The 15,502-nt window shown below is 33.7% G+C and overlaps 1 protein-coding gene across 3 annotated transcripts in view; it reads left to right on the top strand.

The window, feature by feature from the left end:
• Positions 1-10,558, top strand: part of LOC121373192 (interleukin enhancer-binding factor 2-like) — a 58,357-nt gene extending 47,799 nt beyond the window's left edge. For 2 of the 3 annotated variants that reach the window (XM_041499650.1, XM_041499648.1), the window contains exons 14-16: positions 1,228-1,315; positions 4,979-5,150; positions 8,648-10,558. In XM_041499650.1, coding sequence (XP_041355584.1) covers positions 1,228-1,315; positions 4,979-5,136 — 246 coding nt within the window. In that variant the 3' untranslated portion in view covers positions 5,137-5,150; positions 8,648-10,558. The remainder of the gene's footprint in view (positions 1-1,227; positions 1,316-4,978; positions 5,151-8,647) is intronic. The other variant, XM_041499649.1, reaches the window with a different exon arrangement.
• Positions 10,559-15,502: the final 4,944 nt, after the last annotated feature.

Genomic DNA, 15,502 nt, shown 5'->3' with positions numbered 1-15,502 from the left:
GGGGGGGGGGGTGAGTGGAGGGATTTAACTCAGCCAGTAGAGCCTTTGCCTGAGGTGCTTCCATTCGCGAACACGTTGACAGCACCGCGAATTTAATTACGCGCAAAGTTATTTCTGATTTGGTATAATTTTCATCGATACAAAAGACAAGCAGTCAGAGGTACCTGTTAAATTTATACCAAAGTTTCGTATGCATTTTGTCTTTACCACGAAATTATCCACAAGGTCAGGTGGTTCTGTAAACCTGCATGGTCAGGTGAATTTGATCGAAGTGACACACATTTGGGTGTAAGTCTGTTGTTACGTAATCTGTTTTCTTTGTTTTCTTTGTAACCTTGAATGGATGTTTGTGGGTACCATCAATAATTAAAAGTTATTTCTTCTGATATTTGTGTTTTTCATTTTTCTGTATCGCATGTGCGTGTTCCATCGATAACAATGTCTTATCAGACATACATACAACATTGAGGTCTCGCTGACAGCATGGTGAACATGTCCAAGTGTGTGCGTGAAATCGTCATTGAAAAAAGTTTGGCAAATGAAATAGGGTAATTTTGATTTTATTATCGGGGGACACAGTTGCGAAAAATGTAAAATGAAAGCCCGATCGCGATTTATTTTAGCCGCGCAAATATTTGCGTATACGGTATAACACATTGATTTATTAATCATTGGCTATTGGATGTCAAACATTTGGTAATTTTGATATATAGAGGAAACCCACTACATTTTTTTTACTAGTAGCAAGGGATCTTTTATTAAAAAAATACACCATCCTACAGACAGAGTAGCACATACCACAGCCTTTGATATACCAGTCGTGGTACACTGACTGGAATGAGAAATAGATGTATAAATGGGTTGAGTGTGTTGTTAAATATAATAATAATCTTTCTTTAGGTGGGCAGAACGTAGTCTAGTGGTAAAGAGCTCGCTTGATGTGCGGTTGGTCTAAGATCGATCCCTGTCACTGGACCCATTTGGCTATTTCTCGTTCCAGCCACTGCACCACGACTGGTATATCAAAGGCCGTGCGATGTTCTATCTTGTCTGTGGGATGGTGTAGATCCCTTGCTACTAATGGAAAAATGTAGATGGTTTCCTCTGAAAGACTATATGTCAAAATTACCAAATGTATGACATCCAATAGCCGATGATTAATAAATCAGTGTGCTTTAGTGGTGTTGTTAAACAAAACAGACTTTAACTTTCTTTCTGTCGTTTCAGGATCAGGTCTGCTACACAGCACAAACACTTCTCCGAGTTCTCAGTCACGGAGGTTACAAACAGATCCTTGGCATGGAAGGAAACGCCAGTGAGTTCATTACTGCAATAATTCAATTTCCATTATATTCATTACAGTATAATTCAATTTCCATTATATTCATTACAGTATAATTCAATTGCTATTATATTTATGACAATATAATTAAATTTCCATTATATTCATGACAGTATAATCCAATTTCCATTATATTAATTACAGTATAATTCAATTTCCGTTATATTCATTACAGTATAATTCAATTTCCGTTTTATTCATTACAGTATAATTCAATTTCCGTTATATTCATTACAGTATAATTCAATTTCCGTTTTATTCATTACAGTATAATTCTATTTCCATTATATTCATTACAGTATAATTCAATTTCCGTTATAATTCATTACAGTATAATTCAATTTCCGTTTTCTTCATTACAGTATAATTCAATTTCCATTATATTCATTACAGTATAATTCAATTTCCATTTTATTCATTACAGTATAATTCAATTTCCGTTATATTCATTACAGTATAATTCAATTTCCGTTTTATTCATTACAGTATAATTCAATTTCCGTTATATTCATTACAGTATAATTCAATTTCCGTTATATTCATTACAGTATAATTCAATTTCCGTTTTATTCATTACAGTATAATTCAATTTCCATTACAGTATAATTCAATTTCCGTTTTATTCATTACAGTATAATTCAATTTCCGTTTTATTCATTACAGTATAATTCAATTTCCGTTATATTCATTACAGTATAATTCAATTTCCGTTATATTCATTACAGTATAATTCAATTTCCGTTTTCTTCATTACAGTATAATTCAATTTCCGTTTTCTTCATTACAGTATAATTCAGTTTCCATTATATTCATTACAGTATAATTCAATTTCCGTTTATTCATTACAGTATAATTCAATTTCCATTATATTCATTACAGTATAATTCAATTTCCGTTTTATTCATTACAGTATAATTCAATTTCCGTTATATTCATTACAGTATAATTCAATTTCCGTTTTATTCATTACAGTATAATTCAATTTCCGTTATATTCATTACAGTATAATTCAATTTCCATTATATTCATTACAGTATAATTCAATTTCCGTTATATTCATTACAGTATAATTCAATTTCCGTTTTATTCATTACAGAGGGGCAGGACATAGCCCAGTGGTAAAGTGTTCGCTTGATGCGCGGTCGGTCTAGGATCGATCCCCATCAGTGGATCCATTGGGCTAATTCTCGCTTCAGTCAGTGCTCCACAACTGGTGTAACAAAGGCCATGATATGTACTATCCTGTCTGTGGGATGGTGCATATAAAAGATCCCTTGCTGCTAATCAAAAAGAGTAGCGACAGTGGGTTTCCTCTCAACATCTGTTTGGTCCTTAACCATATGTCTGACGCCATATAATCATAAATAAAATGTGTTGAGTGCAGCATTAAATAAAACATTTCCTTCCTTTATTCATTACAGTATAATTGAGTTTTCGTTACATTCATTGCAGTATAATTTAATTTCTTTTATATAATTAAATTTGTTATATTCATTGCAGTATAATTTAATTTCTTTTATATAATTAAATTTGTTATATTCATTGCAGTATAATTTAATTTCTTTTATATAATTAAATTTGTTATATTCATTGCAGTATAATTTAATTTCTTTTATATAATTAAATTTGTTATATTCATTGCAGTATAATTTAATTTCTTTTATATAATTAAATTTGTTATATTCATTACAGTATAATTCAATTTCTTTTATATAATTCAATTTGTTATATTCATTACAGTATAATTCAATTTCTTTTATATAATTCAATTTCTGTTATATTCATTACAATTTTACATCATCTCAAATGCAAGTTTGTTCATTTGTCAATGAACATAAAAATAACATTGTCATTGAATGGTCATACCTTATGACGATGTTACTTTCTTTTGATTCTTTGTCTTATTGACCGTTATTGTAAAACAAAACAAAAAATTCCAAATTAAATATGGACTTTTAGTGTTATTATTGTTTTAAATTTAATTATAAGGATTATCTATTATTTCTTCCTCGATTCACAGTTTACGGATGATTTTGTATTGTTCATACCGAGATGAACAATAAAAGAAATAACAGATAATCCTTAAGTACAGGAATCCCTTTTGTCCAGTCATAGCAACATACGTGCGCACGTGCATGCATGTGTGTGTTCATTTCTCTATGAATGTAAAAATTACGTTATCTAGTGACGACATTTTACATTGATAAAATAAAATTATATATTTCAAATTTAAGACAAACTTTATGTAGTTATATATTGCTATTGATTAAGTGAAGTTAAAATTATGTGTGTAACTGGAGTGATATTTCAGATATGGATATAGTGGTGATGTAATAACATAAAATTATATAACAATGAATGTAAGTGAAACAATAACTATCTAGTCATGTCTTTTTATAGATATAGTGATGATGTAATAATTAAAAATTATATATAACAACCTGAATGTAAGTGAAACAATAACTGTCTAGTCATACCTTTCTATAGATATAGTGATGATGTAATAACTTAAAATTATATATAACAACCTGAATGTAAGTGAAACAATAACTGTCTAGTCATACCTTTCTATAGATATAGTGATGATGTAATAACTTAAAAATTATATATAACAACCTGAATGTAAGTGAAACAATAACTGTCTAGTCATACCTTTCTATAGATATAGTGATGATGTAATAACTTAAAATTATATATAACAACCTGAATGTAACTTAGTGAAACAATAACTGTCTAGTCATACCTTTCTATAGATATAGTGATGATGTAATAACTTAAAAATTATATATAACAACCTGAATGTAAGTGAAACAATAACTGTCTAGTCATGTCTTTTTATAGATATAGTGATGATATAATAACTAATAATAATATGTGTACTTGTAACTGCAGGTGATATTTTAGGAATAGATGTAGTGATGATGTTTTAAGTTAAAATTAAATGAAATCCTGAATGTAAGAAACTATATCGTTATTACAGTCATCATCCTATGTTGCTATTGATACAATGTTGACATAGTAACTTAAATATGGATGTCACTATCAAGTTAAAATTATATGATACCCTGAATGTAAGAAACTATAGTTATTACAGTCATCATGTGTTGCTATGGATACAATGTTGACATAGCAACTTAAAATTAGATGTCTCTAAAATGTAATAAGTTAAAATTATATGATACCCTGAATGTAAGAAACTATATTAGTGTTTTCCCTAGCTTGTTTTAGCATGGTGCGGCACCATGCCTCAGTAGTCTAGCACCATCTTGCCTTAACCTGTGCCATGCTGCACTGAGATTAAAAAAGCCTTTTTCAATAATTAATTCTAAAATTGCTTTGATGAAACAGTCAAAACATGCATTATTAATTAATAAAAATATCTCTTATATATTTTGCCATTCATTTATTAAAGCAAGAACATTAATTACATTTATGTTTATTTCAATTTTTTTATTATTTTTTTTTTAATGCAAAAAAAGTGCTCTGGAAATGGTGAAAATGCCCCCAAAGTTGTGTGTTTAGCATGCCTTGCCAAATTTCTAGGGAAAACGCTATATATATAGTTATTACAGTCATCATATGTTGCTATGGATACAGTGGTGACACAATGACTCAACATTATATGTCTAACTGCAGGTGATATTTCAGGTATAGCCACAGAAATGAGTGTGTGGGAGGGTGTGGTCGTGACACCTTCGGACCGGGCCTACGAGAAGCCGGTGCAGAAAGAAGGGGAGGACGTCGACGGGGAGGGGGCAGACGACGAAGTAATGGAGACTGCGGACACAGCGTAAAACATGTTGTCATGGTAATACAAAAGTTTTTTTGTTAACAATTGTTAGTGATTTTGTTCTCTAGGTAATCTGGGGCCTAATTCACAAAGGTCTCTTAGGTTCGGCTAGACAACAAAGAATCCTCTTTGTAAGTCTCTTAGGCTCTGGTAGACAACAAAGCATCCTCTTTGCAAGTCTTTTAGCACTGCACTGCAAGATCGCAAAGTTGCGAGAGTTTAGTGAATTAGTTTGCAGAATGACAAAACGGTTATTCGTAATCAAGACCTTATCTGCCAGTGTTTGACAAATGTTCTATCTATGTATTATATCAATACCGTTGATAATTTCCATTAGCTCAGACCAAAAATTCACTAGGTGGGACAAAGGGATAGTGGATTTGTCAAACTCTGTATCTGCACAGTGCATGTTAATTTTTAGGTTTTATTTTTAGGGTAAAATTCATATTTTGATTATGTTATAGTATTTTTCACATTTTGTTTTTGTGGTACTTTTCACATTTTGTTACAGTTTTCACATTTTGTTACAGTTTTCACATTTTTATCACAGTAATATATTTAACTCGCCTTGATTTTGCTCATGACAAAGTCTTTCTGTGAACCCATTCTCTGATTTTTTTTTCCCCTATCCCAACCAGTATCAAAAGTTGTGTTTTATATAAGAATTGTTTCTCATTTTTTAGGAATTTATCGATGTATAAAAGTCACAAATGGTATAAAATCGCGTAGCGTAGCGAAGCGATTTTATACTACATTTGTGACTTTTATACATCGATAAATTCCTAAAAAATGAGAAACAATTCTTATAATTATAAACAGTACAAGAAGTGTACCTTAAAACACTCAAAAATAATTTCTTTCGTTCTTACCGTCAACCATGTTCTGTAAATAAGCGTAGGAATACATGTATACATACTATTGGAAATTGTCCGCTAAAAATAAAAATAAGTATTGAATCAACAAAAACAGTGTATATATCTTTATTATAACTTCTTTTTAAAAAAAGATACAATTTCATGTGCAGATTTGTCTTGTGTTTTTCTTGCAAAGTTACCTTGATATTAACTTTTGTTTACGTGTAGTGACTGTTGGTGTGGTGCGGTTATTTCGATCTTGGTCTTCCGTGATGACGTATTTTTATGAGGTTTATGGAAGGATAACGCTTGGTTTTTTAGTGACGTCAGCCAATCAGAATACAGTAAATCGTATAAATTCGGAAAGTTTGTAATTATAGAGAATATAGAGGATAATAAACGAGTTACCAGTTAATATAAAATTTATGTCCCTCGTGAAATAATTTTCATTTGTCACGAGTAAGAAATGAAAATTATTTCACGAGGGACAAATTTTATAATAACTGGTATCAAGTTTGTTATTCTATTTATTACCTCTGTTATTTCGTCTCTAAAAGCCTTTATTTTCAACACATATGCACGTACATGTATAGAAATGATGTAAATGATGATCTGAGTATTGTTATAACTTTGTAATTTAATCATGTTCATAGATAATTTTCAGAAATAAAAGATATTTTTATTTTGGTACAAAATCTGTAATAAATTGCATTAAAATGACATTTTGTTATAAATTTAACACCAAAATCAGAGAGCCATAAACGCAAACTCTTTAAACTACATGACGTCATTTTGTGTGCTTGCCAAATCATAATGACATCATATTTAGTACCGACAAGGACATTGGTTTGTAAGCATCAAATCATCCAGTAGTATTGTTCATTAGACCAATACAGAATATAGAGGAAAAACTGTTACTTCTGTTATTTAACCTACATTGTACGATCGATGACCTATTGTCCGAACCAAATTGTTAACAACTACGAAAAATTACTCTCCTACCTTTAATTGCCGTTAAATTTCCTCCAAACTTTGTCCAGACACAAATCTTGAAAAAACAATTACAATGACACAGATTCCACATACCAGTTGATAACCATGTCACCTATATCGACTTCGCTGAGAGCGTATAGGGAAAAAAGCATGTAATTTTGTATCAGCTGCCATTTTGACTTTTTATGGAATATTCTTCAAGAGGGGTGAACGGATAGGACTTAATCTAACAACGTCATAACATGTTATGATATAAAAGCAAACATGACGACGTCATATTTTTTTATTTTATTATTATTATTTTAATGATACCACAATAGATCATCGATTTCATATTGATTGTGTCACATACTTTGGAGGCTTTCACCCCTCTTGAAGAGTATTCCATAAACAAGCAACATGGCAGACGGCAGAAAACTGCATGTATTTTTCCCTATGCTATCTCAGCAAAGACAATATCGGCGACATCGTTGCAGTCTCGTGTGTGGAATCTGTATATTTGTAGTGTTTTTTTTTTGCGATTTGTGTCTGGACAAACTTTGGAGGAAATCTAACGGCAATTAAAGGTAGGAGAGTAATTTTTTGTAGTTGTTAACAATTTGGTTCGGACAATAGAGTAGGAGTCAAATGAATGCTTTTGTAATGTATCCATGCATCTATGCATGTGATGGGGGTGGGACGTAGCCCAGTGTTAAAGTACTCACTTGATGCACGATCAGTCTGGGATCGATCCCCGTCGGTGGACCCATTGGGTTATTTCTCGTTCCAGCCAGTGCACCACGACTGGTATATCAAAGGCCGTGGTATGTGCTATATTGTCTGTGCATATAAAAGTTCCCTTGCTACTAATGGAAAAATGTAGTGGCTCTCCTCTCTTTGACTATGTAAAAATTACCAAACGTTAGACATCCAATAGCCAATGATTAATAAATCAATGTGCTCTAGTGGTGTCGTTAAACAAAAGAAACTGTGCATGTGATGTAACATGACGTGTTGTGAAAAGTCATAATCTGCTAGTATACGATTATAACTGCTTTAATTGGTCAACATGTAGAAACTGTGGTTGCAGGATAAATTCTGTCCTGTATGTGGCAACATGCACATAAAAGATCTATTGCTGCTGATGGAAAAATTTAGCGGGTTTTCTATGAAGACTATATGTCAGAATTACCAAGTATTTGACATCCAATAGCTGATGATTAATGAATCAATGTGCCCTACAGATTTTGGTAATGCCCATTTTCAGATATGTAGAGTTACTTATGCCCATTGCCCCTCCTCGGGCATAGGCCATCGACAACAGCTCTCCAGAGTATTTCCTTGAAAACGATAAAAATGTAGTTAATTTAAGGAATATGTAATTAGCAAAAGTCTAAATGTTGTAGCCACTTTGTATAAAAACTAGCTTGGTTAGCAATTAGTTAATTTAGTTAGTCTCTTGTTCCAGCCAGTGCACCAGTGCACAAAGGTCGTGGTATGTGCTATCCTGTCCATGGGATGGTGTATATAAAAGATCCCTTGCTACTAATTGAAAAATGTAGCGGGTTTCTCCTCTAAGACTAAATATCAAAATTACCAAATGTTTGACATCCAATGTGCTCTAGTGGTGTCGTTAAACAAAAAAAACCTTTAATTTTTTTCAATTTGGTGCTGTTTTCTTTCTTTCAGGTTTTAGATGCAAGATTCCCAGCCGATTCTGTAGAAGCAAAAACAATGAAACAACTTTGACTAAAAACTTTTGACTGAAGTTCAGCAAGCGTTGCTGAATCAGGATCATTTTGCGTACATCAGTGTCACCTCATTTTTTTTTATTATTGTGTGAATTTGTGACTTTCATATGTTCATTTGATTATCATATGACATTGGCATACACATTGCATTAGATGACGTTTTTTTAAATTGCTTTCACGGAAACACAAATAAAGAACTATTGTTGTCTCGACTTTATGAAGTTAAAAGGCGAGATCTTGGTATTACGTTTCTGACAAGTGTTGGTGGCAATGACCTTAACTTTTGCGTTGAAGTTTTAAAGTTTAAATTTTGCATTTACATCAGTTTTTCACAAACTATAAGTCGTAGGTCAGTGAAACTTAGTTTAGAGTTGCACCTATGGATGTTCATAACAGTGTAGGGAAAAGGGGAGAACAAAATTATGGTAGGCAAGACATTTAATTCCATAGAATGTTTTTGTTTTTAATTGTGCGAATTTGTGACTTTCACATGTTCACTTGATTATCATATAACATTGGTGCATACATTGTTTTCAATGATTTTGTTTAAAATTTACTTTTAAAGAAACACAAATACAGAAATCTTGTATTGACCTTTGAGTACAACATAAATGTATATGTAGATCATCGTCTGAATATAAGAGATTTTGAATCTACAGTATACAAACCAACAGTAAAGTCAACCAGACCTAGGTGATTGACTAGAAAACAGTCGCTAGACTAGTTTATGCACTTCACAGTAAACCAAATGGCCACGGCGGGAACCAAAACAGTTTCCCAACATTAGCAAAACATTAGCTGGCTGAACTTGTATTTTTAGTATAATTCCATATATAGATATTTCACATTGTCGTGAGATTTTTTACATTATCAGTCATGGCTGCCAAAGAATGCTTTTAGTCTTGATAATTGTTAATTTACATTAAATTTAATTAATTATATTTGCAACAATTAATTTGATACGTCTTCAAAATATTGAGTAAGTGTTTGCAATAAAATGTGATTTTTAAATTGTTTTTTTAAGAACACTGATATAGCTTTATCAAGTAGAACTACAGATCCAATTTGACTTTTATAGAAATTTATTCAAGGGAAGTAAACTAAAAAAATAGAATTTATTCTTGCTTATCAGAGTTATGGCCCTTAAATTTAGGAGTTATAGCCAGTTAAGTTTAATTACGGAAATTTATTCAAGGGAAATAACTGTCAAAATCGAATTTATCCATGTTTAACAGAGTTATGGCTCTTAAAAGTTAGGATATATGAAAATTTGTTGGTTCCGTTAAGGGCCAGGTTTTCCTTTAGCAGGACTCAGAATTTTTTTTTTATTGTTAACTTGAACACTACTTATAAATGTTTTCTTAAATTATCTAGTTTGGCAAGTCGGACATGTCGCACGTCATCCTGGTGTTTCATAGTAGCTAAATATTAATTTTATGCGAAACAAAAAATGGCAATTACTTCAGCAACTTATCTCATTGGCTTTAAGCAGTGTTCGACAAATGTTTAAGAAAGTCACTAGCCCTCGTAGAAGCTTTGGCTAGTATCATATGTATTATGGTAATACATTTGATAATTTCCACTAGCCCAGACCAAAAATTCACCAGACATGTTAGTGGAAACCTGCACTTGGACAACATTCACTCATACTTAGTACTGATATTTCAGTCATAATGCCCCTGCCCCCACCCCCATCCCATTTACAAAATGCTATAACCGCCCCTGGTAGAACATAAGGTAATGTTTCATTGTGTGTTTGTATATTGTTATAAAAGATATAATGTTAATGATGTCCATCTTTTCACCAAGATCATTGTATGTCAGTAAAATAAAAAGCAAAAAACCCCCACCAAACATGTTTGTTATTATTTTTATTTTTAGAGTTAAGTTATGAACAGACTGTATTAAACAGGCACTATTACATTTTCTGTATTAAACAGGCAATATTACGCAAGCCGTATTACATGGGTACTATTACATTAAGAGTATTAAACGGGCTATATTACACAAGCTGTATTACACTGGTATTATTACATTAGCTGTATTAAACGGGCACTATTACGCAAGCTGTATTACACAGGCACTATTACATTAGCTGTATTAAACGGGCAACATTACGCAAACTGCACTATTACATTAGCTGTATTAAAACGGCACTATTAGGCAAGCTGTATTACACAGGCACTATTACATTAGCTGTATTAAACAGGCACTGTTACGCAAGCTGTATTACACAGGCACTATTACATATCTGTATTAAACGGGCAATATTACACAAGCTGTATTACACAAGCACTATTACATTATCTGTATTAAACCGGCAATATTACACAAGCAGTATTACACAGGCACTATTACATTTTCTGTATTGCAATATTACACAAGCAGTATTACACAGGCACTATTACATTTTCTGTATTAAACAGGCAATATTACACAAGCCATATTACATGGCTACTATTACATTATCTGTATTAAGCAGGTAATATTACGCAAGCCGTGTTACATGGGAACTATTACATTATTTGTATTAAACTGGCAACATTACACAAACTGCACTATTACATTAGCTGTATTAAACAGGCAATATTATGCACACCATATTACATGGGCACTATTACATTATCTATATTAAGCAGGCAATATTACGCAAGCTGTATTACACGAGCACTATTACATTAAGAGTATTAAATGGGCTATATTACACAAGCTGTATTACACTGGTATTATTACATTAGCTGTATTAGACGGGCACTATTACGCAAGCTATATTACACAGGCACTATTACATTAGCTGTATTAAACGGGCAATATTGCGCAAGCTGTATTACATGGGCACTATTACATTAGCTGTATTAAACGGGCAACATTACGCAAACTGCACTATTACATTACCTGTATTAAACCGGCACTATTAGGCAAGCTGTATTACACAGGCACTATTACATTAGCTGTATTAAACAGGCAATATTACGCAAGCTGTATTACACAGGCACTATTACATATCTGTATTAAACGGGCAATATTACACAAGCTGTATTACACAAGCACTATTACATTATCTGTATTAAACCGGCAATGTTACGCAAGCAGTATTACACACGCACTATTACATTAGCTGTATTAAACAGGCAATATTACGCAAGCTGTATTACGCGGGCACTATTACATTAGCTGTATTAAACTGGCAATATTACGCAAGCTGTATTACGCGGGCACTATTACATTAGCTGTATTAAACAGGCAATATTACGCAAGCTGTATTACGCGGGCACTATTACATTAGCTGTATTAAACAGGCAATATTACGCAAGCTGTATTACATGGGCACTATTACATTATCTGTATTAAACAGGCAATATTGCACAAGCTGTATTACATGGGCACTATTTCATTAGCTGTATTAAACGGGCAACATTACGCAAACTGCACTATTACATTACCTGTATTAAACCGGCACTATTAGGCAAGCTGTATTACACAGGCACTATTACATTAGCTGTATTAAACAGGCAATATTACGCAAGCTGTATTACACAGGTACTATTACATATCTGTATTAAACGGGCAATATTACACAAGCTGTATTAGACAAGCACTATTACATTATCTGTATTAAACCGGCAATATTACGCAAGCAGTATTACACACGCACTATTACATTAGCTGTATTAAACAGGCAATATTACGCAAGCTGTATTACGCGGGCACTATTACATTAGCTGTATTAAACTGGCAATATTACGCAAGCTGTATTACACGGGCACTATTACATTAGCTGTATTAAACAGGCAATATTACGCAAGCTGTATTACACGGGCACTATTACATTAGCTGTATTAAACAGGCAATATTACGCAAGCTGTATTACACGGGCACTATTACATTAGCTGTATTAAACAGGCAATGTTACGCAAGCTGTATTACACAGGCACTATTACATTAGCTGTATTAAACAGGCAATGTTACGCAAGCTGTATTACACGGGCACTATTACATTAGCTGTATTAAACAGGCACTGTTACGCAAGCTGTATTACACGGGCACTATTACATTAGCTGTATTAAACAGGCACTGTTACACAAGCTGTATTACACGGGCACTATTACATTATCTGTATTAAACAGGCACTGTTACGCAAGCTGTATTACACGGGCACTATTACATTAGCTGTATTAAAAGGGCAACATTATGCAAACTGCACTATTACATTAGCTGTATTAAACAGGCAATATTACGCAAGCTGTATTACACGGGCACTATTACATTAGCTGTATTAAACAGGTACTGTTACGCAAGCTGTATTACACGGGCACTATTACATTATCTGTATTAAACAGGCACTGTTACGCAAGCTGTATTACACGGGCACTATTACATTAGCTGTATTAAACAGGCAATATTATGCAAGCTGTATTACACGGGCACTATTACATTAGCTGTATTAAACAGGCAATATTACGCAAGCTGTATTACAGGGGCACTATTACATTATGTGTATTAAACAGGCACTGTTACGCAAGCTATATTACACGGGCACTATTACATTAGCTGTATTAAACAGGCAATATTACGCAAGCTGTATTACACGGGCACTATTACATTAGCTGTATTAAACAGGCAATATTACTCAAGCTGTATTACACGGGCACTATTACATTAGCTGTATTAAACAGGCAATATTACGCAAGCTGTATTACACGGGCACTATTACATTAGCTGTATTAAACAGGCACTATTACGCAAGCTGTATTACACGGGCACTATTACATTAGCTGTATTAAACAGGCACTATTACGTTACATGCAATTACATTAGCTGTATTACACACTGGGCATTACACGGGCAATATTACATTAGCTGTATTAAACAGGCACTATTACGCAAGCTGTATTACACGGGCAATATTACATTAGCTGTATTAAACAGGCAATATTACGCAAGCTGTATTACATGGGCACTATTACACCAGTCATGTCTCGACCAGAATTTTGTTTAGTGCTAACCCACCGAGTTACCAGTTTATAGAATGAGGTAGACCTCAATTAAAATTGGTAGTCGTGTAGTTTCAGACCAAAGAAAAAGAGAAGAAAAGAAATCTGAAAAAATCCATACTGGAGAAAAAAACTAAAACTAAAAAAATATTTTTGTCTTTACAAAAAATACATGCCCCCCCGCCCCCCCCCCCCCCCACACACACAACAACAACAGCACCGCCAACAAAGAAACAAAAACCCAAACCCCCTCCCCCAAAAGCAACAAAAAGTAAAAGAGGGAAAAAAAGAAATGTTTTATTTAGTGACACACTCAACACATTTTATTTACACATGGCCGTAGCTGGGAATTTTTGTTTGGGTGGGGGTGGGGGGTGGGGGGTGGGGGGTGGGGGGTGGGGGGTGGGGCAACTGTGTAGTTAATAGTCTAAAACAGTTAAGAAAAGAATTTTCTTTAAGTAGAAACTTAAAGAAAATTCTTTTCTTAACTTTCTGCATTTTTTCCTTGCCCCAAACTAGCTACGGTCCTGTTTGTTACATAGCATCAGACGTATGGTTATGGACCACACATATGGAGAGAGGAAACACGCTGTTGCCACTTCATGGGCTACTCCTTTCGATTATCAGCAAGGTTTTTTTTAATATGCACCATCCCACATACAGGGTAGTACATACCACGACCTTGTATATACCAGTCGTGGGGCACTGACTGGAATGAGAATTAGCCCAATGGGCCCACGCACAACGTGCCCCAATACCCGCCAACCCCATCTCGCACACGCTCCTGATATGGTAAACAAAACCTGTAACCCAATTCAACATTCAATTATCCAAAGAAAATATAACAAAACTATAAGACTCTTTAAGGAAATGTATTTATTTCATTTTCAATTACATTAATATTAAAACATATTCGCCAAATAGAACTTTAACTCGCATCTGGGCAGGGTTTCTGTCAGAGAATAATTTTGCAATAAAAACGACACGCATCATAACTGCCTTTACTTACTTGATAGATATGGGGTTGAAATATTTTGAAACTGGTCACTCCATTTCAGGTACTTTGACCTATTTTAAACAGCAGTTTTCTTACTGTACTCTTTATAAAAATTATAAATTTCCAAGATTTTATGGTACGTAATTTTAACCTTCGTACACACTGGCAGAAACCTTGTTGAGGAATTGGCGAACTATAGCAAATGGAATCCTAGTGGATTCCTCCTAGTAACCAAACAAGAAATAATATATATAATTTTAAAACTATTTAAAAAACAAATTACATGTATCTCTAAATCATTTCTTTTTGTTATGCGCATGATAATTATCAAGCCACTTCTGTAAGGGCATATCCAACCCTTTCATGTAAGGTTTTCCGTGGTCTCGGATAAACACTTCGGCCGGTGTCGGCTTCGGCTTTGGTGGCGACCTCTTGAGGAAAAGGGAGACAATTGTCATGATGATGCCAGCAATTGCCAGCACGGCTCCCAGGACCGGAACACACGACAGCTCTAACGCGACAAGGTCAAGGACTCCGCTGACAATTTCAAGAGTGATCTGTAGACCAATCACCACAGCCTACAGAGAATAAAGAAACACGCATGAAAAGAGATTCTTCCTCTAACTACTTCTGTCCGTTTGCGTCAAAAAGAAACAGGTGAATTGGCTTGTAACTTTATAACGAACTCAGTTAAAATGAGTACATCATACTTGTTAAGATATATACGTGCTTTAACATTTTAAAGACATACGACTGGCTGCTCCTAGGTGATGACCAGGTCACCAATGCCATACTATCCAAT

This window comes from Gigantopelta aegis, chromosome 5 (assembly GCF_016097555.1).
Source record: "Gigantopelta aegis isolate Gae_Host chromosome 5, Gae_host_genome, whole genome shotgun sequence".
Lineage (NCBI taxonomy): Eukaryota > Metazoa > Mollusca > Gastropoda > Neomphalida > Peltospiridae > Gigantopelta > Gigantopelta aegis.
Note: the sequence above shows the minus strand (reverse complement) of the source record. Positions and strands in the feature narration are given on the sequence as shown.